The sequence below is a fragment of the Paramormyrops kingsleyae genome, chromosome 1 (genome assembly GCF_048594095.1).
Source record: "Paramormyrops kingsleyae isolate MSU_618 chromosome 1, PKINGS_0.4, whole genome shotgun sequence".
Taxonomy (NCBI): Eukaryota; Metazoa; Chordata; class Actinopteri; order Osteoglossiformes; family Mormyridae; genus Paramormyrops; species Paramormyrops kingsleyae.
In genome coordinates this window covers 62,872,537-62,898,136 of record NC_132797.1, presented here as the reverse complement: position 1 = coordinate 62,898,136, position 25,600 = coordinate 62,872,537, and the positions used below count along the sequence as shown (strand labels likewise).

General features: G+C 44.2%; 1 protein-coding gene across 6 annotated transcripts in view; it reads left to right on the top strand.

Moving 5' to 3' along the window:
• The window catches only part of LOC111856674 (low-density lipoprotein receptor-related protein 1B-like), a 276,774-nt gene that overhangs the window by 64,567 nt on the left and 186,607 nt on the right, over positions 1 to 25,600 (top strand). For 5 of the 6 annotated variants that reach the window (XR_011993593.1, XM_072717420.1, XM_023836816.2 and 2 more), the window contains one exon: positions 12,926 to 13,063. Coding sequence is in view for 4 of the 6 variants with exons in the window: in XM_072717420.1 (XP_072573521.1) it covers positions 12,926 to 13,063 (138 nt within the window). In the remaining 2 variants the exon portion in view is untranslated. Of the gene's footprint in view, positions 1 to 12,925; positions 13,064 to 25,600 lie in introns of those variants that run through there. The other variant, XM_023836822.2, reaches the window with a different exon arrangement.

Genomic DNA, 25,600 nt, shown 5'->3' with positions numbered 1-25,600 from the left:
TATCACACAAACGTGGCCTAGCACGGCGTTAGCATATCTCAATTTCTCTTAACGCCCTCTGCAGCACAGTAGCTGAAAAGCACAGCCCTGAAGTTAAAGCAAAGCCGCTCACATGAGAGTGGTCTTTTAGAAGCTTCTGGATGCCTTTGTCTGGCCACTTTAAATGGGTAAGCTGCAGCTCCATTGTTTGATTCAGTTTTATAAGGACAGTTTACGCGGGATGTCGGCCAGCACCCTCATATGTTAGAATAAAATGCTCATAAATGTGTCCATTCCCCTAGAGAATCGGCACCTGCAGGAAGGATGCCTGGCGGCTAATGCAGCATTAGCATTTTGTTAGCCTGCTGAAGGACAGAGCTTCACATTGTGCCATGTCTGTGCCCGCGGCTGTCCCTCAGGGTGATTAGATGTTTCCAGGGCATGTCCTCCGGCATTGATATGCCCCTGAACTTTAATTTCCTTGGGGGGACTCTTCAGATACTCTGGTTTGATCTTCTACATGGAAGGATTTAATTGGTTTGCCTATTGTTGGTTTCCATGGTCAGTAGATACTATGAACATAGATGTAGTTCAGATTTAAAAGAAGTGGGATATGGAGTTTTACCCCACAGTGGGTACATCTCTGGTCTGTCTAAAAACCTGGAATGTGTGTGAGTTAGTGAAAGATAAACCCCTGTAAATAAGTGTGTACAAAGTAACCTCAGTAGTGAATCCTGCACTGCGTCTTCTGTACCCCTGGCGATGTTCTTCCTCTCTTTTGTTTATTTACCCCTCCCTGCCACCACCTATAATGAGCTAAACTCTCTAATTTGTGTTTGTCACTAAACATCTCAAAAGCTTTATTTGGCACGGAGCATGAGCGCATAAGCTACAATGCGATATTGCTAATAATAAAAAACAATGCATTTCCAGTGGTGCATCTCGCCACAAATAGGCTGTCTGTCATCCTCCGTTGCATTTTCATGCATTTATAAGTACTGTTGCTTTAGTTACCGGAGCGGTGATTTGTAATACATGGCTGAGCTGCTCATGCGATTGTATGAACGGCTGATTATTGGCACGCAACGCGCTGCATTATTCATAAGCATGTGCTGTATTAACGAGCGAAAGAGCGTGTCGACATGGCGGTGAAGAGGCGGCTTGAGGCCGTCGTTCTGTAATGAGGCTGAGAATGCAGCCTTGCGTAAAGTGGTATTATTTGGGCCGACTCTGGAGAAAAACAAGAGAACCGACGTTACGTCTTAGTGGCTATATGCTAAATGTCGACTCCCAATCAATGCAGAAAACACTGCGATGGCAAGCTGCTCTGGGGCCTAATGTTGCCGGCTCTCGTTCATAGAAGGGCGTCATGCTGGGTTTTTAAGTGCAAGTAGCTAGGAATCTTTTCCATATGGTGCGTCCAAGTGGGCTTCTCCTTAAATGTGCTCCCAGTCAAAAAGGGTCAGCTGGAAAGTGCTGGAGTCAAAAACGATAAAATACTTTGCATGCTGTAAGAGAAATGACCTTTAAGCTGATGTTTTTGTGGCAGGAGGCGTGAGCTGCTCTGACCCCCATTTCTTAAAATTCTTTCAAAACGGTGATGTCCTGTGAACTGGGGGGTGGGGGGGGGGGGGGTCTCTGTGTCCTGGATCTGACTGTGCTGTTATTTCCTGGCTCGAATATGGTTTGGGGGGTCTGTCCCTCAGCTGAAGACGATCACCTGGTCAGTGTGTGGCAGCAGGCTTGAGTCAAAAATGGCCGTAGTGGACGGGGAAATGTGACAGTGCTCAGACTGTAGCCAAAGTGGCAAAATGTAGTTTATTTCAGGGTGCTGAGAATCCCTGGTAAAATGCAAAAGAATAAGCTTATTTTACTGTCCCAAGCTCTGGGAGAGGATGACGAAAGATGCGTTTTACTGCTGAGTGTTTTCAGCCTGCTGACGCGACGCTAAGCAAGCAGAACGTTAAATGCTTCTCTGTCGACGCCCAGCACTGCATGCTTTGTTACAAGAATGAAATTCTGCAGGCCTGAACAGGGGGATCTAACGTTTATTTACATTTATGGCAGTCTTATAGCCTCAATATTTCCGCATATATTATGGGTAGGATATTCGGGTGTAGCTCTGATCATTTCCGTCTGAATATTGGCCTTCCTGTGGGCTGGGATACTCATACTGTTTTCCGTGCTTTAGGCCACGTCATGTTCTAAGCCGGCCTGTCACCGTGGCGGCCCGGTGGATTTTCCTTGAACGGGAACACAGGCTTCTACATGCTCAGAGTTTGTCATCGTTTTCTGGTTGGATATAACTCTTGTCAGCAGCCTGTCCAGCCCGTTACGTACAAGGTATAGGACCGCTAATTTAGAACGTCGTCAAAGAACAGTGACGATGACGACGTTCAAAGTTCCTATCCTTTAATTCCTGCTCGGGTCAAACAGGAGCATTTCAAGTCAATGGGTTCACACACAGCCCGCGGGCAGAGTGAGTGATGTGGCTCAGATGCAGCATCCCACGGAGCGGGTGCTGGAGATGTTACCCAAGAGGCCCAGGGAAAACATGTTACCTGACATGAGCAGGGACAGGAGACAAGCTTCTGGAAAGTGCTGGAAAAGCCACATCTGCAGAGGCAGTGCTGTTACAGATTGACATTTCCAGATTTTATTTCTTTTTTTTTATGACTTTTTTTGAAGCCATAGTTCTGATGTTTTCTGTGATGCAGCTCACAGATATGGTATTCCCAGTGAGAGATTTCTAAATCTCAAGGGTACTCAGCAGCATCCAGCCATTATTTGCTTTCTTTTTTGAAGATGTTTAAGGTTAAACTCCATGAAGCTTGGCTTAGACATCCCCTGGAGAGGTTATAGCAGCTCATGTGCCAGTTTCTTGGCTCGTGAATTATTTTAACTTTGCTGATTGCTCAGAGATTTTCATGTCACATTTGGACATTGTAGGAAACATATTGTTGTCACGCTAGTGTGATTTCAGTAAAACTTGAGTACCCCTTTGGATGGGTCACCTCGCAGGTAGGGACTCCCTTTGCGGTCTATATTGATCACTACACGGAGGGTACAGAGGGAGGTGTGTGACAGGTTCTATCTCTTGCTCCGATGAATCCCTACCTGTTTATATAGCTGTCTGATTTCTATCTTTCTGTTTACCCTCCAGTGTGATGTGTGGAAGTGTGGAGCGAGTTCACATGTTTCTCTGCAGTTAGCTGAATCAAGTCTATGTGTCTTTTGTACCAGAGTGTTAAACTTAATATCACATGAAATAAGACATATTTGAATTTCACCATAGGACAGCCTGCAAAGAGATTTTTAATTTTCCCTGAATGCTGACTATAGCCGAATTTAGATTTTTTTCCCTTGTTTTATTTATTTTTCATTGATATCATGCAATTGTTTTTGTGCCCCATCCATGGTGGAGCCAAGCTTTGTGCCCTGTGCTACCTCGATAGGCTCTAGGGAAGCCTGAGCAGAAGATGGATGGATCTCAGTCTTCAGTCAGAGATCTTCCATAGGCTGCCCCCTGGTAGCTGGCCGTGTTTGTGTCAGTAGGGGAAAACATTCCCACCAGTGGGAAACCAGTTGGGAACTGGTATACTGTAAGGTAGTATTGCGCTATATGTGACTGTCTTTGGACTTCAGTCGTGAGGTTGGCCCACGAGGGCTTCCTGCAGGGAGAAGAGTAACAACGCGTGGGCCTCATGGTGGTGATTCAGCGAGGGCCCAGTCTCTCCACGGCCTGTCCTCAGTGGGGTAGCTACCCTGAAGCTTCCTGCTCACTTAGCAAGCTAGCTGTATGGTTTAAAAGAAGGCCTGTTTTTCAAATCCACATGTGTGGCTAAAGCGCTCCATGCCTCACGGTGAGTCAAAGTCTGCCCCAGACCTTACTGATCCAGGGTACCCCCTGCTGGTAATAACTGGAATGTCCAAACTCTTGGTCACAGATGGAGGAGAAAGGTTAAGTTGGAGGGATATCACTGAGTTGTCCAAAGCAGACGGGTGACATATGACCCATGTTATTCAAAGAGAGCCACTGGAAATGATAAATGGATCATATTCTGTGTGAGAGAAAAATCTTCATCCCAGTTTTTCATTTGCATCGCTCAAAAGAGTAATGGTACCACCTGCTTTCCATTCAGTCTGTCTTTGAATTAATCTTCACATGTTTTGTTCATTTCGCTATAGAGTCGGCGGACTCGATGCACATTGCTGGAAAGTGCCAGGGCTGTGTCAGCGATGTCACATTTGCACGGTGCTCCTTGATGATGTATGGACCTCTCATTGTCCCGCCGTGGTTCTGGACGTAATCTACGAACGATGGAGAGCTCACGGGCGACTCGCAGTGGCCATGAAGCGACACCTTCATTTCTTTCTGCACATGATAAATGTCCTTAATTTCATCTGCTATGTGATTTATTATGCACATATATTCATTTTAACATGCCATGCACCATTCTGAAGTGAAATGTGATTTAGGATTTGTCTTCCTCGTTGGCCTGGAGTCAGCCCTGGACTTTTCTACGTGCCATGCAAAGTGATGCTTGTGTTTATGACATGACGCTCCTCACTGTGGCAACACTATAGAGGCCATCATTCTGGGGAATGAAGGGAAGACAATTACAGGGTCTTTTCATTGGTGTGGACACACCGTTGAGGTTTTCTCTTCTTGTTATGTCATCTTAGTGTTTCTTTGTTTATCCCAATGAAGCCTTGTCCCAAAGTATCTTCCTACTTCTGTATTACGGCAAGAGAAATCCCAGTGACTTTTCCAGCTTTAAAGTCATCCCTCTAAAGAGAAGTGCAAACTTAAATCTGCAAACTCAAATCTCAATACAGATGCCACAAATGAAGGCCGCGTTTCGTTTGGGGGAAAAAAGGCAGCTGATCTCTGACATTTCGGAGCAAATTCCCGACGGACATCGGTGTGAATGCCATCGCCTTCATGAATGCGACCGCAGCCATCAGGACGAATGCAGGTAGACGTCTCCAGTCCCTGTGGATGTGGCAAACTCACACCAATAAAGAAATGAAATGGACATAAATAGATGGAGGTATGATGTTCTGTCCCTGGTGTTGGGTTTTTAATTTACTGAGCAAACACACTCACATACCCACACGCTGATTAGCTTACGTGTGATTGACAGCTACCCCAGAGCCCCACTGTCTGCGGATATCACCCCAGGTCCTAAAAAGGAGAATAGTTTGGGGAAAAAACAGCAACACACAAACAAATTGCATATTAACATTAGTGAACCCGTCAAGGTGCTGGGTCTACTGTCGAGCACTCTGTCCAGTGTAGGACAATAAGAAATAGGTACCTTCTCAGCAGCAATTAGTACAGCTCCCCGAACCTGAAGAGCCAAGCTTTGATCGACTGCAGCATCCACCGTCAGTATGAGCATGGTCAGTTTGTCAAGTAATGAGTTAATCAGCGCTATTGATGCTTAATGAGGTTCAGCACGTAATGGCTGTCAAAGACTTCTCATCACCCTGATCAGTGTGCTTACAGCTGCAGCATAATGTCAATGGGGCCAGTCAGCTTAACACATCTAATCAGCAACTACCAAAAGTAAGCCATAAATGAAAAGCTGATGCTCTTAGATGAATGAATGAATGAATGTTACATTTGTATATCGCGTTTCGAGACACCCAAAGCTCATTACAGAACCAAGAGAGCTAGTTGAACCACCATCCCTGTGTAGCACCCACATGCAGCTGGATGATGCAATGATAGCCATTCTGCGCCAGTGCACTCACCACACAGTGGCAGGAGAAAGTTCACCAGTTCGATGTAGAGGATGATTAGGAGGCCAGACATGATAGGGCATAGTGGGAAATTTTTAGCCAGGACATTGGGGTACCACCCCTACTATTTTGAAAGATGCCCAGGGATCTGTTATGACCTCAGAAAGCAAGGACCTCTTTCATCCATGAATCATCCGAAGGACAGTGCCACTTTTACAGCACTGTAGAGCTGTCATGGTTACTTGATCATACTCGATTACTAAAAAGCATCAATTAAAATTTTCCTTCTCGATTACTTGGTAATATGGGGGAAGGGAGATGGCACATAGTAGATTCAGGTGAAAATAGAGAGTGAAAACCACTCTCTATTTTCTAGTGTGGAAGCACTTCACATTTAAAGTGAATGAAAATACAGTCAAATACATCTCAAAGAAGACTTTTTCAGGTTTGAGGGACATGGTTAGCCATGGATATGTGCCATTCAGCCAATCGGAGTAGCCTAGCCTGTCCTTTCCATCACTTTGACTTTAAATCAGTTTGCTTCATTTATTTCCGATGATTCTTCTATGTTAAAATACTATAAGTTGCTGCTAAAACAAAAGGTAGTTCTTTAAATTAAGTTCACCTTCATAATGCATTTATTATGCATTCATAGAACATTCATAAGCAGCATGCAAGTACATGTTAACATCCCGACATATCTTAACAGCTTTAATATTCATTAATAACAAGCATTACATGTTTATGCAATTATAATGTTTGTTATTATTGTATAATGTTTGTTATTAATGTATATTACAGCTGTTAAGGGATGTTAGGATGTTAAGGTATATACATACATGACATTTATGAATACTTAATGAACATATTATGAAGGTGTGCTGAACATTTTATGAATGCAATATAAAGGCATTATGAAGGTGCAGTTAATGTAAAGCGTTACCAAACAAAAGTTAGCCCTGCTATTATCCACATCAACTTACATAATACGGTACTTATTAACCATAAAATATTCATTATTTTTTGTGTGATTGTGTGTTTTGAGTAGGGTTGAACGATATTTGATATATTTGTAACATTAAAGAGCTGAAAATAAACTATATAGCTAAATAGAACTTATTATCTACCGACATAGTCTGACAAGTAAGGTGGTGGTATTGCCATTAGCTGGTGCCATCAGACACAAAGCAGTGCTGGCAATCACTTGCTTTAGCTCAGTATTGTCTCTGGAATACAAAACATTTCCATACATTTCCAATATCCTTTCATGACTAGTCCTTGTTCACGTTTCTCCTCTTTGCTCATTTTTGTTTAATTTCTCACAAATGCACCATACAGTCTATGATTAAGTTAAACAGCGAGGACGAGAATGATTATGATTGTATGAGATCTCATGCAAAAAAGGTGAACTTTAGACTGATTTTTTAAACATATACTAGATAATTTTGAGAAGGAACTATTGCTAATTTTTTTTCCTTTGACTGACCAAAAATGTTTTAGCGCAACATATTGATGGTTTGAACCCAGCAGACTACTGCGGTTCTTGCAATGTGACAATTGCATGTGCATGAAATGATATTGACATCTGATATTGTACAAGCCTGTTCAGGTGGCACAGTAGTGCAGCAGGTAGCCGCTTTGTGTATAGAGTTTACCCCATTTGGGTTTGGCTTCTCCAGCGGTCACCAGTTTCCTTACACTGTCCAGAAACATGCAACTTAATTTAACAATTTAAGCCTTAAATTGACCGTATGTGTGACCCTGCAATGCACATATTATATTATAAATATACCCCCCCTCACTACACTGGGATCCACCCAGACCACTGGGATGGGCTCCCCTGTAGGCCACACCAACACCTCTTCCCACAGTAAGCCAGCTTTCCCATCCAAGTACTGGCCAGGTCCAAACCTGCTTAACTTTAGGTGAATTAGCTAGTCTGAACTGCAGCTGGTATGGCTGCTGGCAGCTGATTGATGTCCTGCTGTTTGCAGTTGTCTATAAGACCATCATGGACAAAGCATGGGAAAGAGATCATTGGACCGGGGCGTTCAAGCGGAAGAACATAGCTAAACTTGAGGAGGTCACAGTATTTAGCACCTTTTTCACTTTGATTAATAGTTCACTAAATAATACATTGGAACACATTATGACAGGTACAATTATAACATAGAGAAAACTGTTAAAAGTGCAAACTATTTGTTCCCATGGTCCAGATATCGTCACCTTTCTTAAAACGGGTCAGGTGTTAGGGTAGAAAAGTATAGGTGTGTTAGATAATGGTGTTCAGGCAACAGTGTATGGGTGTGTTAAGTAATGGTGTTCAGGCAGCAGTGTATAGGTGTGTTAGGTGATGGTGTTTAGGCAGCAGGGTATGGGTGTGTTAGGTGATGGTGTTCAGGCAGTAGGGTATGGGTGTGTTAGGTGGTGGTGTTCAGGCAGCAGGGTATAGGTGAAATGGACATTAGTGGCCCTCTTCCCTGGCTGACTTTCCTACTGAGCAGCAGAGGGGTTTTAAGCAATAAAATGTCACAACATGTCAGTCTGTCACACTGTACTGTGTACACACGCGTTGCTCCTGGTATGAGTCACATGTCCACAGTGACAGCACACGCCAGGTATCAGATTCAAACCAGGGAAAATGAATACCGCATCCTGCAGGCCTGGCACCGTGTCGCGCCGATGCGTGATAGCCACCTTGTTATGGCATATATGAATCAGAGCAGCAGTAAGGGGGCGCCGCGTACACCCATGTGACTCTGCGTGGCTGTCTGCTGCAGCCAGATGCGTGAGCGACACGGCCTTGATCTCATAAAAACAGATATATACATCCCCATACTGAGAATTATTCTATCAAATAAACAGGATAGACACAGACAGGCAGCATCACCAGCCAGGCGAGACTATAATCAGCAGAGTGTATAAATCATGACGAATGCTCAGTACTGATCGTCCCATTGATCGATCAATTGATCCAGCTTTCCATCTTTCCACCCACTGCACCCCCACCCCCTAAGGAAAAAAAAACAGATTACATACACCTAGGCCTATAATTTTACCATTAAATGGACAAGACTGAGTTTTTGACCCTTTAATTAATGTGTACATTTTGTGAGTCGTTAATTTAGAAGGCTCTGTGGAAGGCAACATAATTAAAGTTCTTATTTAGTCAGTATTTTAGAGCATGGCAGTGTTTAAATAGCCAGGCATGCTCCTGCAGTCTGCATCATGAGTTAACCTCCATGACTTACAAACATTTTGAAAGGTGAATAAACTCAGTGTGAGTTTGTTTGCAAAGTCACTTTTCCTCGCACTGTTTGCCATAGCCATACTGTTTGCCCTGATTAAAGGCTGAACTGCAAATGTCTATTGCCTCCACTGGCTGCATGTATATCAGGCCTAATCCCTGTACTTTATTTATTTTCACCTTAATTCTTTCCTGGGATAACTCTGACGTCCCTTAGGCTGTCTGATTTTTAATAGCATAGGTGCGTCTGGCTGATTTTGAGTGTGTGAGCTTCATTAGATTGATTTTGCAGTGTGACATCGGGTGGGATTGATTTAGAATGTATGAGGCTTGTTAGTTTGATTTCAAAAGCGTGCGGTTCATCAGACCGTCTGATTTTGAATGTATGAGTTTTGTTGGATGTGTGAAGGGTTCTGGAGTGTATCCGTGCATCACTGTAGCAGCACAGCTCCAAGGTCACAGGCACCTCGGGCTCTGTGTGCGTTTGTTTGTTTGTTTGTTTGTTTGTGTGGGTATTTTGAGTTACTCCAGGCAGTCTGTTTTCCTCCCGCAGTTCAGAAACACACAGTTGTTTTGATACTCACGCCTTTAGTGCGTGAGTGAGGTGGATTCGAGCAAAAGTGCAAAGAGCAGCCATGACAGACTGAACATCCTGCTAAGGATAAGCATGAAAGACAAAATTTTGAAGCCCCTTGTTTGGGGGGGTGGGGGGGCTCCTCACTGTTTGAGTCCCTCTAGCTCGTTAAGGTTGCCGAACTTGGTTTGGGGGTAAATTTAATTAGCCTGTGAGCTTGAGCCCCCCCAGTCTTCTTCATTGCTACCCAATTACAGATGTCCGTCAGGAGCCCCCCCTCCTTTGCTGTCCCCCGTTTCACTGACTTTCGCTTCTCATTTCAAAGGACCTTGTCGGATTTAGCGAAATCCAGATAGTAATTTGCCGTTGAGCAATAGACGGGAGTAATTTCCCATCATCCCTTGGCTGTACAGAGACCATCTGCGTACCGCCACCATGCGACGGGCCTCCTGAATATTCATTTCCTCCCTCATCAGGTGGAATTAGTGTGTGATCCGTTTGCAAGGCGCGGTCGTGCTGGAGTCGCTGGAGCCGGTCGAGGGCTGCGGCAGTAATCAGCACTTTTCGGTGGCGTCGGGGGGCCTTCGCTGTTTCACTTCAGTCCTCTCCCCAGATGTTTGAAAAACTAAGCCGATAGCTAGTGAGTAGAACCAGTAGTTAAGTAGCTAGTTGGTAGCTTCAACATGAGGAACAAGTTTGTTTAATATTTAGTATACTGACTATTTGGGGCCAGTAGCCCCCCGCCTTCCCCCCTCCCCCAAACCTCAGGGGCCTCACAGAGATGCGTGGTGTGAGTGACGGTAAACCTGGCCGCTGGGTGTAGCTGGGGTGAATGTCAATACCGGCTGGGCATCAGACAATGCAGTGTGCTACGGTTCCGCTCCGTAAACGACTACTTTCTCATCCCAGAATCTGATATCCAAATGCGGAATGCTGCTCTCTCTCCCCTGAAAACGGGGGGCAGGATGATGCCGTGCTTCAGCCGGTGGCGTTTAGGAAACGTGGCGGCCACTATCAAATTGAATCATGGCGAATTCGAGGCAGAAATACTCATCTCGCCCTGCAAATCATTCCTCTAAATATGTAGCGGGTGAAATATGGCTGCGCTAACGGGCTGCTTAATTGCAGCATTAAGTTAACGTATGAGATCCAGCTGACCTGATCTGATGGCTGAATGTACAGCTGGGCATCTTTAGCTGATCCGGCTATGGTGACAGCACGTCACGTGATGCTCTTTATATCGCGCTTTATAACGTATTTAAGCTGCAGGGAGAAGAGTCCTTAGGTAAAAGAGCCTTTCCTCTCGCACTGGCCCCCACTATGACCTCCTCTTCTGATCTTTTTCATCCTAATCCACTAGTGACATTTTTGTCCTTTAAGTTTCAAGTTTTATTTGTCGCATCCAATCTCCAGTGCTTCCTGAATCGTGCTCAAATGAATAGGATTTAAATAATAAAAATTGTAAGAAAATATAAAACAATACTCACAGTAAAAATAAAAAGCAGTGATTTTAGTAAGTGTGTTTTCTGTGTTTACATAAGGCGGTATATGTCAGGAAGGGGTAAGATAAAGCCTGTAAAGTGTGTAAGGGTGGTGTAATTCTGTAAAGTCTACATCCACTGACTGGCTGTGTGGTGCTGAGCCTGCAGCTGGTTATGGGAACCATCATGGAGTCCAATGAGATCTGCAGTGCTGGCACCAAACGCGCCCCCCAGCACACCCCAAAAGCACTTCACAAATAAACCACTTTTGCCGAGCCCTTAGAATGTGATTTTTTTTGCCAAGCATTGGGTCATGATGTAACGTCATTTGCCTAAGGTGCAATACCTGCGGGAGAAGAGGTATACCTGCTATTTCGGGAGAGCACACGGCGTGTGCGTTTACGTGAGACGCACTCCGGGATGTTCCCTCTTGTCTGAAGCCTTCACTGTAAACATTTGCACAGCAGGGATTGTATGACTCAAACTAGTGATACCTGTACATTTAACCACGTGTGTATTGCTGCGTTAGTCTCATCTCGTGGTCACAGATCCAAGTTTGGGCCTTGCTGGAATCTTCCCTGAGAATGGCAGAAATGCTGGGCACTAGCGCAGCTCCAGCTATAGGAGCAACTGGCAAATGGGCTCACAGTGTGTAAGGAAGAAATACAGCCCCCCTGCCCCTATCGAGGTGACCGTAATCTGTAGGGTTAAGGGCACTTAACAAACACAATGGATCCAGATGCACAGATGCCCTCAGTTCTCTGGGCAGGAGCTGAGAGAGGTCTGACATCAAGCCGTTCTTGGTATATTCTGTTGTGGTTCGTTCCTTCAGTTTCCAGCACTAACAGACCTGGTTTTACGTACCATTAATGCAACACTGTGATTATTAACTTCACCCGCATGCCATCGCAACCCTCTGGACCCCAGTGGCATCCTAAACAGATCGCACAGGCGGTTCATTACCTCGGGAATCAGAGCTCTAGCCTCAACCGATCTCATGGCCTTGGTTTAAAGGTAATCGAGAGGCTGTTTTATAAACATGGGGTTTCTGCAGCGTGATGGAAACAAAGTGTTTATCCTGTTTGAGCCAAAACGTTCACAGAAACTATTGATGTCAGCAAGGAGCGAGTGCAAGCGGCCGTCCGTGGCGATGCCTGCTTTTACAGTGTGGCAGATGATCTGTCGTGAGCAGAACTCGCTGTCCAGCAGTCTAAAATAAGTACCTGTTTTGGTTCGAAATGAAACGCAAGGCTAGCGGAGAGATGGGTAAGTTGAGGACATAATTTCGCTCACGATGCAGGGAATGGGGTTCCTATTAAACAGAGCCGAATTCCACGGAGCTATTTATCTCCCCAGAAGAGCATGTCAATGCCCGTTTAAGGCGATGAACGGTGCAAGGGGAGAGGGTACGTTTATAAACAATCTCCAGTGCTTGTTAAATGGTGCACAACCCTCCTGCAGGTTGATCTGCTTTGATTTGGACACTGAAATCTTGATGCACTGTATTGGAATTGTTGGGAAAGTGACAATGAGTGTTTATTTAAATTTAGCTGGTTTACATATTTAAAGCTAAGCTCTGTCAGTTACAACAGCAAAACCCTTGCTGGAGTTTAAGCTGGCATCCTTAACGATTCTAAATCGAACCACTATGCCACATGCTGCCCATAACATTAAAAATACTGTTATCATTAATTAGAGGATTTGTTTGGACCACTTATGATATCACGATGTCACATGATGACATCATAATGTCACATAATGTGACACTGCTGAACTTGATGTTTTACCCAGAAAGCTCCAGTTAATCCAGCTGTATACATGGTTATGGTACTGAACATCATAATGGCTGTACTTTATTTCACAGGGTGTTAATAGCACCTGCTCGGTCTCTTCCAGGTCCTGGAGACATGCTGGTGAATTGTCCCCTTAACCACATGCAGTGTGTCGGCACCAGAAAATGCATCCACTTCAACAAGCTATGTGACGGAGCGCGAGACTGCGAGGATGGCTATGACGAGGGCATGCACTGTCGAGGTGAGATCCGGCAGCGTGTGACAGGGGCCGCATGCCTCTCCATTGTCAGTGTGTTTCTAATGGTTTCAAAAACAGAACTAATCAGGAAACTGCAGTTATGGCCAATCAGGGCTGGCACCGTTGTGGTTAGCGGGTACATTTAATGAGTGTTTTTGGGGTTAATGGCTTTGCTGACGGGCCCAATGGTGACATTACTCTGCCGTCATAACCTGCTGAACCACACATTGCCCCATCATTTTTCATTGTGGAGTTCATACCGTGCCTCTGACAGCTCTAAGGGGACTGGGCGATGCTTTTTCCGTCCCCCCCCCCCCCTCCAATGCACCCCAGGGAAAGCTATGTCAGGCCCAACACTCGTAATTTCTAGGCCTTTAGGATGTGGAGCCCCTCCCACCTGCCCCCCCTACTTGTCCCCCCCAAGTTGGCTGTCCTGACAACAACAGTGGCACCTGGATTTGCCAATGGCTGTGGGGCATGTGTGTGTTTACAGTAACTGGTGCTGTGAGGACAGGCCAGGGGTGGCGATGAGGGGGGGCTGCCTGCGTATTTAGGATGTGGAGGGCAGCAGGTAGCTGCCAGTTAAGGATGCCGACTTGTGACCCAGGAGATGGTAGTACCCTTGAGTCAGTCCAGCTTCAGAAAGCTGAAGACTCCTCGCACCAGACCGTACGATCGCTTTGTTCCCTGCTAGAACAGGACAGAAACACAAACGGCATGAATCTGGAGGGCCCTCATGGGAAACGGGGAAATAAGCAAATAAGCAGTGGTGCACTCGTGTTGGCTGCCGCCGGGTCCCGGCGACCCTGATGGCGCGGTGACGCCCCCCCTGTTAAGCCCCCCTGCCTGCTGCCAGAGCCAAGCCGGGTGGCATTAAGCCCGCGGTGTCACCCAAAATGTCACTGCATGTAAAAAGGCCCCACCCTGTGGATATAATGTGGAGGGGGGTTATTAGTATGTATGTATTCCGGGTACAAATCCAAAGTATCGATTTCCGCATGCCACACTGCCGGCATGGGGGCTTGTCAGACTTCTCATGGCTATCGAGCCTTGAAAACACCCCAGCTGTCCCGAGGCTTATGGGACACGACCCATACCCCGCTGGCCCCTGGGAACAGCATGGGGGGGTTTAGCTGGGGAATGGAAAGTCAACAGTCGGCCTGCTCCACGCCTGTATCCCTGTTTCTCTCTTCTTCATTTGTGGAGCCCATTTTCACACATTCTTTTCCTGGGGGGTGAGGAGGGGGGCATGGGGTTCATCTGCCATATGGCCCCTCAGTGATTAAGCATGCAAAGGTGATGCATTGCAGGAGAGACTCTCGGAGGTGAGGGGACGTCAGGTGTGTTGTTGAGCTCAGCAGAATAAACATGCTTTTAATTAGGGTTCGTTAAAAGATCAGCACCAGCCTGTTAATCGAACATCCTGTCCACTGGCTGATGTGGCTTTTCCTCCAAGCTCAAAGTTGCCACTCAAAGTTGGGTGGTGGCAGGTTATAAACAGCAGGGCCTTCCAGCGGCTGGAAGGCTGTCCTATGGCGTTAGCGGGCTATCCTATGGCGTTTCACACCACGTGACAGGGTCTCATACAAAGGCCAGCCGATGGACTCTGTTCTGACGAGCCGAGACATGCATCTCATTCTGACAGCTTGTGCCTGGCAGCCCTTCGGTATGACGGGTGGGTCCGGATGGCAGGCTTTGTTTTGAATTCATCACTCAGCCCCAAATCCCAGCCAACAACGACAATAAGACCGGGTCCTGTCCTGGTGAACAACTTTTTCACTGTCCCACATATGGTTAGGACGCTGTTCCTCTGATCAGAAGGTTGCTGGTTCAATTCCCAGTGTCGACTAAGTGATTTTACCATTGGGGCCTAGAACAAGGTCCTTAACCCCCAGTTACTCCAGGGACTGTCTGATCCTGCTTTCTGAAAGATATGCAGTGCTTTGGATAAAACCATCTGCTAAATAAATGTTATTATTATAAATAAATATTAGTATGTTGGAGCAGCTGCCCCAGAAAACCAACACAGGGCAACTTTGAAGCATTTTAATATATCGCCAAATTGCCCCAGTCCATGGGCCGCACCTCTGAAGTGCTGGCATCCTGCTGCACTGAGAACCAGTGTTTATAGTCTGCAGGCATGGAGCTGCTGAAAAAGCCTGGTAATTACCCAGAAATGGACAATCCCCGGTTTGTAATCACCCGCACTCCGCTGTAACCAGATTACTTTGTTCACTCCGTGGCCACACGAACCCCGTAGGGAATACGCATTTCGTATCATGCTGAAACGGCAGTGTGTGTTTGTATGTGGGTACATGCAGCTTTGCCTTGTGCCTTTGGTGCATTCCCATGGTCCCGTCTGCGTGTGTGGAATAGGCGAATAGGCTGTGATTGAATTCAGCTGGACTACGTTTCAGAATAAGTAATACTTTACACTTTGGTATTTTGGACCGGTACTAATCGCTGTTAATCCCGGTGTCTGGTTGATGCCTATTTTACTGCAGAAAAGCACTTGATCTCTGTTGTTTGCTTTAGGTGAAATGCTGGGCTTTCGTTTCACCCTTGGTGCTGATTCTCAGCAGTCTTTTTACACTTTATATTTATTTAATATTAGATTTAAAAGGTGAGTGTTGACGGCAAGGTCAAATTGTGTTTTATTTCATTTTTTTTTACCGTCTTGCCAGCTGTGGTTCTGAATTAATTATGACAAAAATTAAGAAATAATAAAGTTTATCCCTCCCATTTTGCATTTTTAACTATTTTTCTTAAATGAGGTGTCAGTATGTAGGCTTATTGATTTGCTCTTGTTAATCTGCCCACATGTCGAATTGTTCAGTTAAACACTCTGCAGTGTTGAATATTCAGCGTTATAGTCTATCAGGTTTCATCCGGTTTGGCTCTTCCCTGTAATCATTTTGCTCTTGACGGGTGTGTAGGTGAGGGATCCATGCGGCGCAGAGCTGCCCACACTGGTGTTTATCTGAGAGGGAGAGAGAGTGCAACCCAGGCAGCGACTCTTGGTGTGTAATCAAGGATTTCTGCTTTAGTTTCATGCCGTTCACCAAGTCAAATGAAGTCAAGTCAAACTTTATTATCATTTCAAAATATGCAGGCATACAGTGAAACAAAATAGCACTTATCCGAGACTTAAAAAACAGCTTCACACAGAACATGACAAGTTAGACACACAAGACAGTGATGCATGAATGAATAAATACGCTGCACATAGTGCAACTTTCAAGTAGAACTGTGCTCTGGGTATGATTGTACATCATCTCAGTTTAGAAATGTACATGTAAACATCTTCCAGTGAAAGAGCAGGGGATGGATAACAGGAGCACTCTTTGGTAGCAGGAAAAATGTTCGGAGCAAGTGTTTTGCATTTAGATGCTGAAACAGGCAGCAAAGACCATGCTGATGGTTTAGGATTTGGTTTAGCTGCTTGCTATTTAACGGCATTGGGAGGCGGACTGCGTCGACTCGCCGACGTCATCCACGTAACGCAGTGACCTTCAGAGAAAACACAGCCATCTTATCGCGCATCCGCCCTTGTGGACTGAACATGTCGTACCTGCGGTGGACTTAGTGGAGTGCCGGGCAGAAACTCGGAAATGACACGCTGGAAAGTCACTGCGTAAAGCCGTGGGACATTTAGTGACAATGTGGTGGAGGGATCACACTTAATTACTTTATTGCTTGCTATGTTAGTTATAGCAATCACCATAACAGACCGTAAAAAAACGTATTTACAATACATTTTTATAGTTAGTATGGGCCATAAAAGGTTTATAATTTCACAGAGTTTAGAATACCCACGAGCCTGAAGCTATTCCTCAGTAAACTTCTGCTTCTCGAAAAACCACTGACTTTGTTGTGTTTTTTTTCCTTATGATTGCCTATAATTTAAAAGTGATATCAGAGAACATACAGTAAGGCTCCGTTTGCAGCCTTGTAGAATGTAATTAACATCGAGTCTGTCTTTTAAATGTTAATGGACAGCTGAAACTGGCATTTGCTTAACAAGACAAAGACGTGGAGATATTGATCAAAGGCACATATCGAGGGCCAATTTAACTCATGACATTTTTAATCTGTGACATTTTTTGCCTGTTTCATGTTCGACATTTACAAGTTTTGGGCGTTAGAGAGTCGTTTGAGTGAAATGTGATTAAGAGCCGCGTTTATAGAGCTCCGTTATGATCTCTCTGTATAAAAAGGCAAGAGATTTGTTTAAACCACACTGCCAAAACTACATCCATCTAATAAAAAGCATCAAGTGATTGATTAGAAATAAGACGTAAGAGACAGAATCGTAATTCACCCGGTAATATGGTTGTCGTGTATATTCTGCTGTCGCTGCTCATGGCAAACACGTGGCAAGTCAGCCATAGAGTTTTGGGCACAGCAGCGCCAGATCCCTGAATCCCACAAGGCGGGGCTGTCTTATAATGTGTTTGTACATTAGGAAAGTGCTGACCAAACAGGAAATAATGATTCTGGCAGGTCCGCGTGCCAAGGACAGTGAGGAACCAGGCACATAGCCACATAGTAAAATTCCAGGTTTGGACCCCCCCCCCCCCCCCCCGCCCCGAAATTTGTTTGCTTCCGACCAGGTACACAGGCAAGTAGTAAAATTATGAAATTTGAAGTCTATGGTCGGCAAAATCTACTGCGAGGAACTTACTGCTAGGGTAGCTGGACCCCCATGACGGTTAAGGGTGCCTAGAGTGCCACATGGGCTTGGACCGGTACCGAGAACACAATGGGAGGTGCTATTCCAATAGAATCATACAAATGCGTCCCAGTCTCTTTCCAGTATTGTCCATATGGAGGACCGCAGAGACTTTCCTGCTGCTGCTGGGATAAGCAGAGCTTCAAACATAATTTACACCCATTGACAGGCTGAGTTAAAACACAACACCCTCCCGAGGCGTCTGCTAGCTCCCACGGGATGACCGTCCCGCTCCCTACAGGAGCTGCTGCTCCTCCGTGGGTGTTACTGTGACGAGTAAACCCATGAGCATTAAAGGGCGAGGGGAAATGCTGTCAGCCGTTAGACTCAACTGTTTGCTGCTTCCACCCGCGTATGCGGTGTCAAGGCGTGGGAAATTGAGCCGAGTGCTGGTCTATGTTCAGATGCTTGGCTGCTGCTTTAATGACCTGCAGTTTTTTACAGCAGAGAAGTTTACTGGCAGGAATTATGACTTAAGGCTCCCGTAGCATGGCCCTCCTGGGATTTGACCCAACGACCTTCTGGTTATGAGGGAGGGACTGACATTAGTAGTGTGCAAGGTCATTATTTTGGGTATCCAATGCCATGAGGGGCCATGTTGCTGGAAGGCATGGCTGAATGAGTACCTCGGCTTTGCCTGTGTCTGTAGTGATTATGACAGACACCCTATAGCAGAAACCCAATCACACTTCATTTATGCCTTTTTAAATTCTATGTAACTTTGGGGTAACTCTCAAAATATGCATGACCATGACAAAATCTGCTGGTTTCTGGGACTCTGCCTGGGCTGCTCTGACAAGCCCCCTCCCCTCACCTCCTTTTTTTAATAAATGTAAGCAGCTTAGACCTTGTGCTCTGCAGTGTCAACCATTTTCTTTCGTTTTTTTTACAGAAGCCCCACACCTCAGTGTAGACCATGCTCCCCCACCTCCCCTTCACATTGTACTTTCAGTGTTAAAAAGACATTAATGTCTCACTGCAAGTAAAATATGTAAAATAGGGTCACAGTGTTTAGATATATAACATTTATAATATATAAAAATAACATTTTTTAATTTGTTCAGGGTTTATTAAGCTGCTCCCCCCGTGAATAATGAGCTGTTTCCCCCATGATTGAGGGCTGACTTTCCACACGTTACCCCCAGTAACACGCCGCCCTCTGTTACTCACACTTGACATCATCTCTCAGGCCTGACTGTAAACGCTGGGTGACACTACATCCCCGTGCGAGGCTGGGGTGCCGTCACCAGCCCGCAGAGCTGACACCCAGGATCAAACGATCTGGGACAGCATGGAGTGAGATCACCTCAGGGGCGGGACGGGGGTGGGGATGGGGGCAGGCCTGAGCATTATCAGCGGGGGACAGCTATGTCCCCCCCCCCCCCAGCTGGCTCACAGCTCTCCTGCCTGTGAAGCAGCTTGTAGAAGATCCTCAGCATGTTTGTTGCTGCTCATGACACATGAAGAAAAAGCAGACCCTTCTGCAGGAGCAGGAGGAGGCCATCGCTCAGGAACGGACTTGTAAATTCATTAACAGATTATTTAATGTACGTCTGTTTTCACGGAGAGGCGTATAAGCTTATGAACTATCAGGGGGCAGCGTGTGGCTCAGTGGGCTAATCCTGTGTGCCTGTAATCAGAAGGTCACCAGTTCAAACCCAGCCTCAGCACATCTGTAGGTCCTTGAGCAAGGCCCTTAACCCCTGGCTGCTGCTACAGGTGGCTGCCCTTCATGGACGACTTACTCTACAAAGGGCATGTTAAGGGAGGCGTAAAGACAATTTCCCCATGGGGATTAATAAAGTATCTAATAGTATTATTAATGAAAATAATCTGATGTATTTTCACAAACATCTGGATGTTTTACTCCCCCTTCTGGGGTTCTTAGCACCTTTCTGGCAGGTGGGTATAGGGGAGGTCATTTTGGAGGCCCTACACTGGACACACATGACCTGGTCACTGCATATTTACCTGTCAAAGGAGCTGGGAGGCTATTTAAATACACACTGCAATGAAGAGATGGAAGAGAAGAGTTAGGAAGAGGGCTGGAGAGGAGGAGCCTCCGGTTTGCGTCTGTTTCGGGAATGCATAACTGATCCGTTATCACGAAGCGGTGACGTCTGCGACAGATATTAGCAAACTGAGACTAATTAGTTTCCGTTCGGAAAGCAAGAGCAACATCCAAAAGATAAATAATCGAAACAACCGAGGAATCTGACAAATCTTACCCAGCCACCCCCCCCCACACACCTCTCAACACTTCTTGATTAACTTGTTTAATTTACTTTCCATTTCCGTTAATTCATACAAACAAACAACTTACCCCAGAGGAACAGAGACTCATGCACCTACCTTAAACATGCATGTCTGCTAGTAAGTTTGAGATTTTTTTTTCTAGCCTCCAAAATAACTGGGTATCAGTCACTCATTAGATCAGCCCAGGCATAAACCAACCGCTATACATTGTGTGCCAAATTCAGTCAACACTGATGCAGACACCTTAAAACACACAGTCTGCGCCAAAGCCAACTTATAAGGATAATTAAATTAAGACTAATTAGAGTGCATTCACACCAAAGGAGCCAGAGAGAAAGGAGAATGGCTGAATGTGATGTTTGTGATGCACAGCGACAGCAGGGAACCCTGGCTGAGGACAGCCTGTGACGTTCCTATTGGTTGGTATGGTCAATGAAGATCTCCCCAAACTGTGCTTCTCAGCCATTTTGGTCTGCTGTATTGCTATACCCAGCGGCGGTGTTTACCACCACTCAAACCATACATTCGTTTGGGACCCAGGGTTTAGGACAAACAGTCACTGCACACTAAATGCTAAATAAATGTATTCCTTATTTAGGAGAAATTGAAACAGCATGTTCTGCTAACCAGCTAGCTATATGTGATTGCCTGACTCTACTCACTAGCTATTTAAGGCGGGGGGTCTTTCCATGTCTGTGTGGGAAGAGGTCATAAGGGATCCCAGGGTGTGCTGCCTCAGTCTTTTGGATTATATAGCTGAGTAAAGCTTAGTTATGACCCCATGCATACATTTTGACATTTTTTCTTGATCTTTAAAATACTTTTTCCTGCTTCCATCAGAAAATTATTTTTTTCTTGATTTGTGTTGATTTTCTCTTCAGATAATCAAATCACTCATTAGCTATAATCAACATCATATATTAAGCTAAAAAAAACAACAAAAAACTTTATGTTATGATAAAGTTTAAGTTATGATAATAAAATTGATTACCTGGAGAATTGAATTGGACAATCACGGATATTCATGTATAATAGCTGTTCTGTTCTGCAGTATTACACAAAGGCATAGATGAAATGTAAAATGAAGTGGTCTGTTCCTATCCTCCCCTACTTATGTGCTGGTGGTGTCTTCCTGGACCATATCAGAGATTTAACTTCTCAGATGTCAGTGATAACAATAGAGTCTAGTTGCTGAGCCACACGTGGTTTCCAAAGTGGCAGTCCAGTGGGCCAGATGTGCCCAATTCCATTTCCACCGAATGGGTCCAGAGAACCTCAGGGAGCAGCATGGCCAGAACTGACTTGCATTTGTGCGTCATGCCAATTAAAGTGCAGCGATTGGCCCACGATATAGTAGCCTGTTGAGTGTTTTATTTTTAGTTATGGTTGGATAGATTATTGTTAAATGCACTTTAAAAGCGTTATTGATTCCTCAGAACGTGACTGCTCTCTCCTCTGTGACGTGCGTGCATTTTTCAGCAGTATTCAATCATTTCTGATTGTTATATACTTCAGTGCCCAGTAACCGTAGCTGGCTTCTGTTTGTGTATGATATACAGATCTTCTTCTGTTAAGAGAGCTTTGAAAAGAGTGAGAATGAAGGTATTAGTGATTCATCCTTTCTTCAGAGTGTCTGGGAACCACCTGATAGTTCACACTTTATAAAAAAGATCTCTTGAAAATTTTTCAAAACTAGAGAGATAGTCTTCAGAAAACTATTTCCAGATGTATGTGGCTATAGCACTATAGCATATTTCTTGACAATCAAATTTTAGTGTCATGTTCTATTATATTATTAGCTAAACAAAAATACATTTCTTTAATAATCTTACTCTCAACTACCCTTTTTGATAGTTTATGTAATTTTTGGTATTTTAAGTTGCACTGTACAGTATAGTAACAAACTTTCAATTGAGACAAAATTTAATTAGTGGGTGACGCCCCACATTCCCATGATCCTCTGGGGCATTCATGCTGTTTGGTCTTGAAAAGGGAGTGTCAGTTTTACTTTTTGAAATGGTAGATGAGGACCACAGCTGGTTAGTGTGTCAGTATTTTAAAGTTGGGAACCCATCAAAGAGGGGTAGTTATCCCTACAGGCTCTGAGGATTAATTAGCCAGTGGTGTTTTGGAGCACGCTAATATTCTGTGAGAAAGATGAACATTGACAATTTTTTTTTGTTTATAGTTTAATTCAAAGGTATCTTTATACCTATTATATCTATGTATATCTGTCATGAATGTAAAAAAAATAAAATGGTTTGCTACCAGGTGAAATGGGGGAATCGGCAGAACATATAAGGTTTCTAAAACTTTCCAAAAATATAACAAAAAAATGGATGTTCACTAGAAGTAGTCAGTGAAAAAGCCAGTTCTCTCTCACCGAAAGACTTGAGATGTGGAGAAAATGTAATGGATGCAGTAGAACAATGAAGGAGAAGCAGGCACAAATTTTAATCAGGCACCTAGGGTCAGACCTAAGGGGTTAATGCCCTAGGAGGGTCCTTAAGTAGTACTCAGACTAAAACAGTAAATAAAGCAAATGCCTGAGTGTTGCTTGAATGTGCTATTTAAATGTGGATTTATGAAAGAAATGGAAAACATACTCAGATAGCCAGCCAGAAAGATGATTTGTAGAGGCAGATAATCTTTTTTGTAGAGGTAGACGTTTTACATCTGTTTTTCAAGGGAAAATGGGAACGAAATGCAGAAAAACCATTGCAATGTACCAGACTCTCCATTATTCAGCTGTAAACACTGAGTATCAAAGGAAGCATGACTGCATGCACTAGGACCTGTGTTCTCCAGCTCTTCTGTATAGTATGGGAAATGTTTAAAGGGCATTTTCAGATATTGTCTATCCAGTTCTTTGTCTAAGGTAAATGAATACACAAGATTGTTCTCTTATACTTGCTAAGTGAGTTGTGAGTCGGCTAATAATTTTTTTCCCCGCATAATAAACAGAAAGTAAAATATATATATATATATATATATATATATATATATATATACACACACACACACACACACACACACACACACACACACACACATATCCATGAAGGACCTAATAATATGTGAATAAAGTCTTGACCGAGCGTGATTGAAATGTTACATTTACAGTATATGATTGCCTTGCACAATGGTCTTCTTTAATTTTATATTCACTTTAATCCTGTTAAAGGCACCTGCTTGATGGACAAATTCCTGAGGAAACTAATCCCTGACTAATTCTCCAGTTAAGCCCATGGTGTTTTTCCATGCGTCCTCTTGTGGATGCTTTGGAGGGCTCGCCGTTTGTTTGCAGGTGTACGGGATGCTCAGATTAAAGCGTCCGTTTCGCCCCCGTACAGCCGGACAAAGGGAAGTGGGGATTAGTTCCGTCACCCAGCCGCCTCTGTGGGCAACAAAAGGCGCAGTTAATAGCTAAGAGCAGCCAGGCCCTTGATTGCAGTGAAGAAGCCGTGTAGAGGAGGACGGCCGCAGCGTTGGCCGTGTATATGCACATAGTGACCCAGCGCCACCACAGGAATGACGATAATGCTCTGTGAACGAGGAGAAGCAGCACTGAGGGCATGTCCATCTTTAAGATTCAAAGGTTTTATTGTCAAGTGTGACATTAGTGACCTCCAAAGCTGATCTGAAGAAATTAACAAATAAAGATGTAAACAATATATAAAAGGAGTAAACTGTATTTAATCGTAAACACACACACACACATACACACACACACAGATTACAGGTATATATATATATATATATATATATACTGTATATATATATATATCTATATCTATATATATATATATATATAAAATAAAAGCCACTTGACGACTTGATATATAAAGGTTGTTAAATTATTAAATAAGTCATGAAGAGACAGATTATGTAAGCATAACACAACATAAAATGCAGGGGTGAATATGACTGACAATTATCATAGGTCATTGCACATTTTATAAGCTTGAAAAATGACATAGGTGATCGAACACAAATTCTGCATTTCACAGAGGGTTTGGATAACATTGTGAATGTAGGTTAATGTTGTTAAAGTTAAAGTATATTTCACAAGATTTACAAAGCAGGTTTGTAATTGATATTCAAAAGTAACCTCTTAATAAAAAGGTTCTGTTATGTAATGATTTATGTTCTTCATATGTGCTTTTTGAAATGGGTCATCTTTAGTCATTTAATTATCTCGGGTGAATTAATTAAGGTTTTAATAAAACCTGTGAATAAACAAAGCATTTTTAATGAGCTCTGGTATTTGGGGGCATGTGGCGAACCCTACGATTGGTCAGCGGTTCTGGCAGGTTCTGACCCATCAGCAGAAATGGGACGGTCACAGCCCCCCATCAGCAACATGTTTGCGAGGACACATGCGGACCTGCTCTCCTCATATGAAGTCGTTCTCCTTCACATGTACTAAGTAAGTAAATATGTCAAGGAGCGCAGCTCGGCTGCATCGACTCAGCGATGCCGCCTTCTAAGAGATATATCCTCTGTTATCGGCTGCTGCTGGATTCCTGAAAGTCGCAGACAGCTCACACGTTGGCTGTCTTAATGTTTAAAGATATACTCATTATTAAATAGGAAGCGCTACTGAATTTATGAATCCACAAATAATGCCTTTAGCTTCTCCTTTGGTTCCCTTCCTGACACAGTGTGTGTATGTGTATGTGTGTGTGTGTGTGCGCGTGTCTGTATCTGTGTGTCTGCACTCCAGTGCTTTTCTTCCCAACACAGCCACGTTTGTCTCTGCTCACCGGCCAGCATCACCACAAAGCTGGAAGGTCTTACTCTGCCTCAAGGCCGCCTGTCAGCTTCTCCACCATTCAGCTCCTTTATTTGGTCATACTCCATTCCTAGATATGGCATGTTTTTGTTGTTGCCTGCTACCATATGCAAAGCATGCTAATTTTAGTGTGTTGCTACCTGCTGTACTGTGTGCGTGGCAGCTAATTAATGCTCAACCTGTAAATGAGGGAATATTACAGCTCATTGGTGACTAACAATTCAATGAAAATTAGCTGCCTGAAGTAGAGTGAAAAATGGGCATTATTTGAAGGCAAATTAAGCAAAAAAGGAAAAAAAACAACATATCTTGGTGCTACTCAGTTCTCCGCTGGGCAGGTCTACTGTATATGGTGGAGAATTGGTGACACGCCTGCTCCCCAGATATTCCCTGGATGTTAAGGTGAAACATTAGCCCAGGATAACAAATATAAATCATAGAGATGTGGCCGATTATTACTGTGGGAGTTTGTGGGGCAGGAGTCTGCCACTTGGGTAGAGTGGGTGATGGAGTACAGTGAGGTTCAGAGAAAAAAATAATTTTTTAAGAGAGCCAGCAAAATGGGAATGAGGTACCTTTGATATGAAAGCATAGCAAAGTGTTGAAAACCAAATAAACATTTACAAAGCAAAGCACCAAGCCAACGGTAAGAAGCGGCTAGCATCAACCCAGCTAGCCCTACGCACCTTAGCCAGTTAGTCAATAGGAGCCAGCTGGACTTCATTAAAAGAAGCTACTTATGGCACAGAGATGGTAA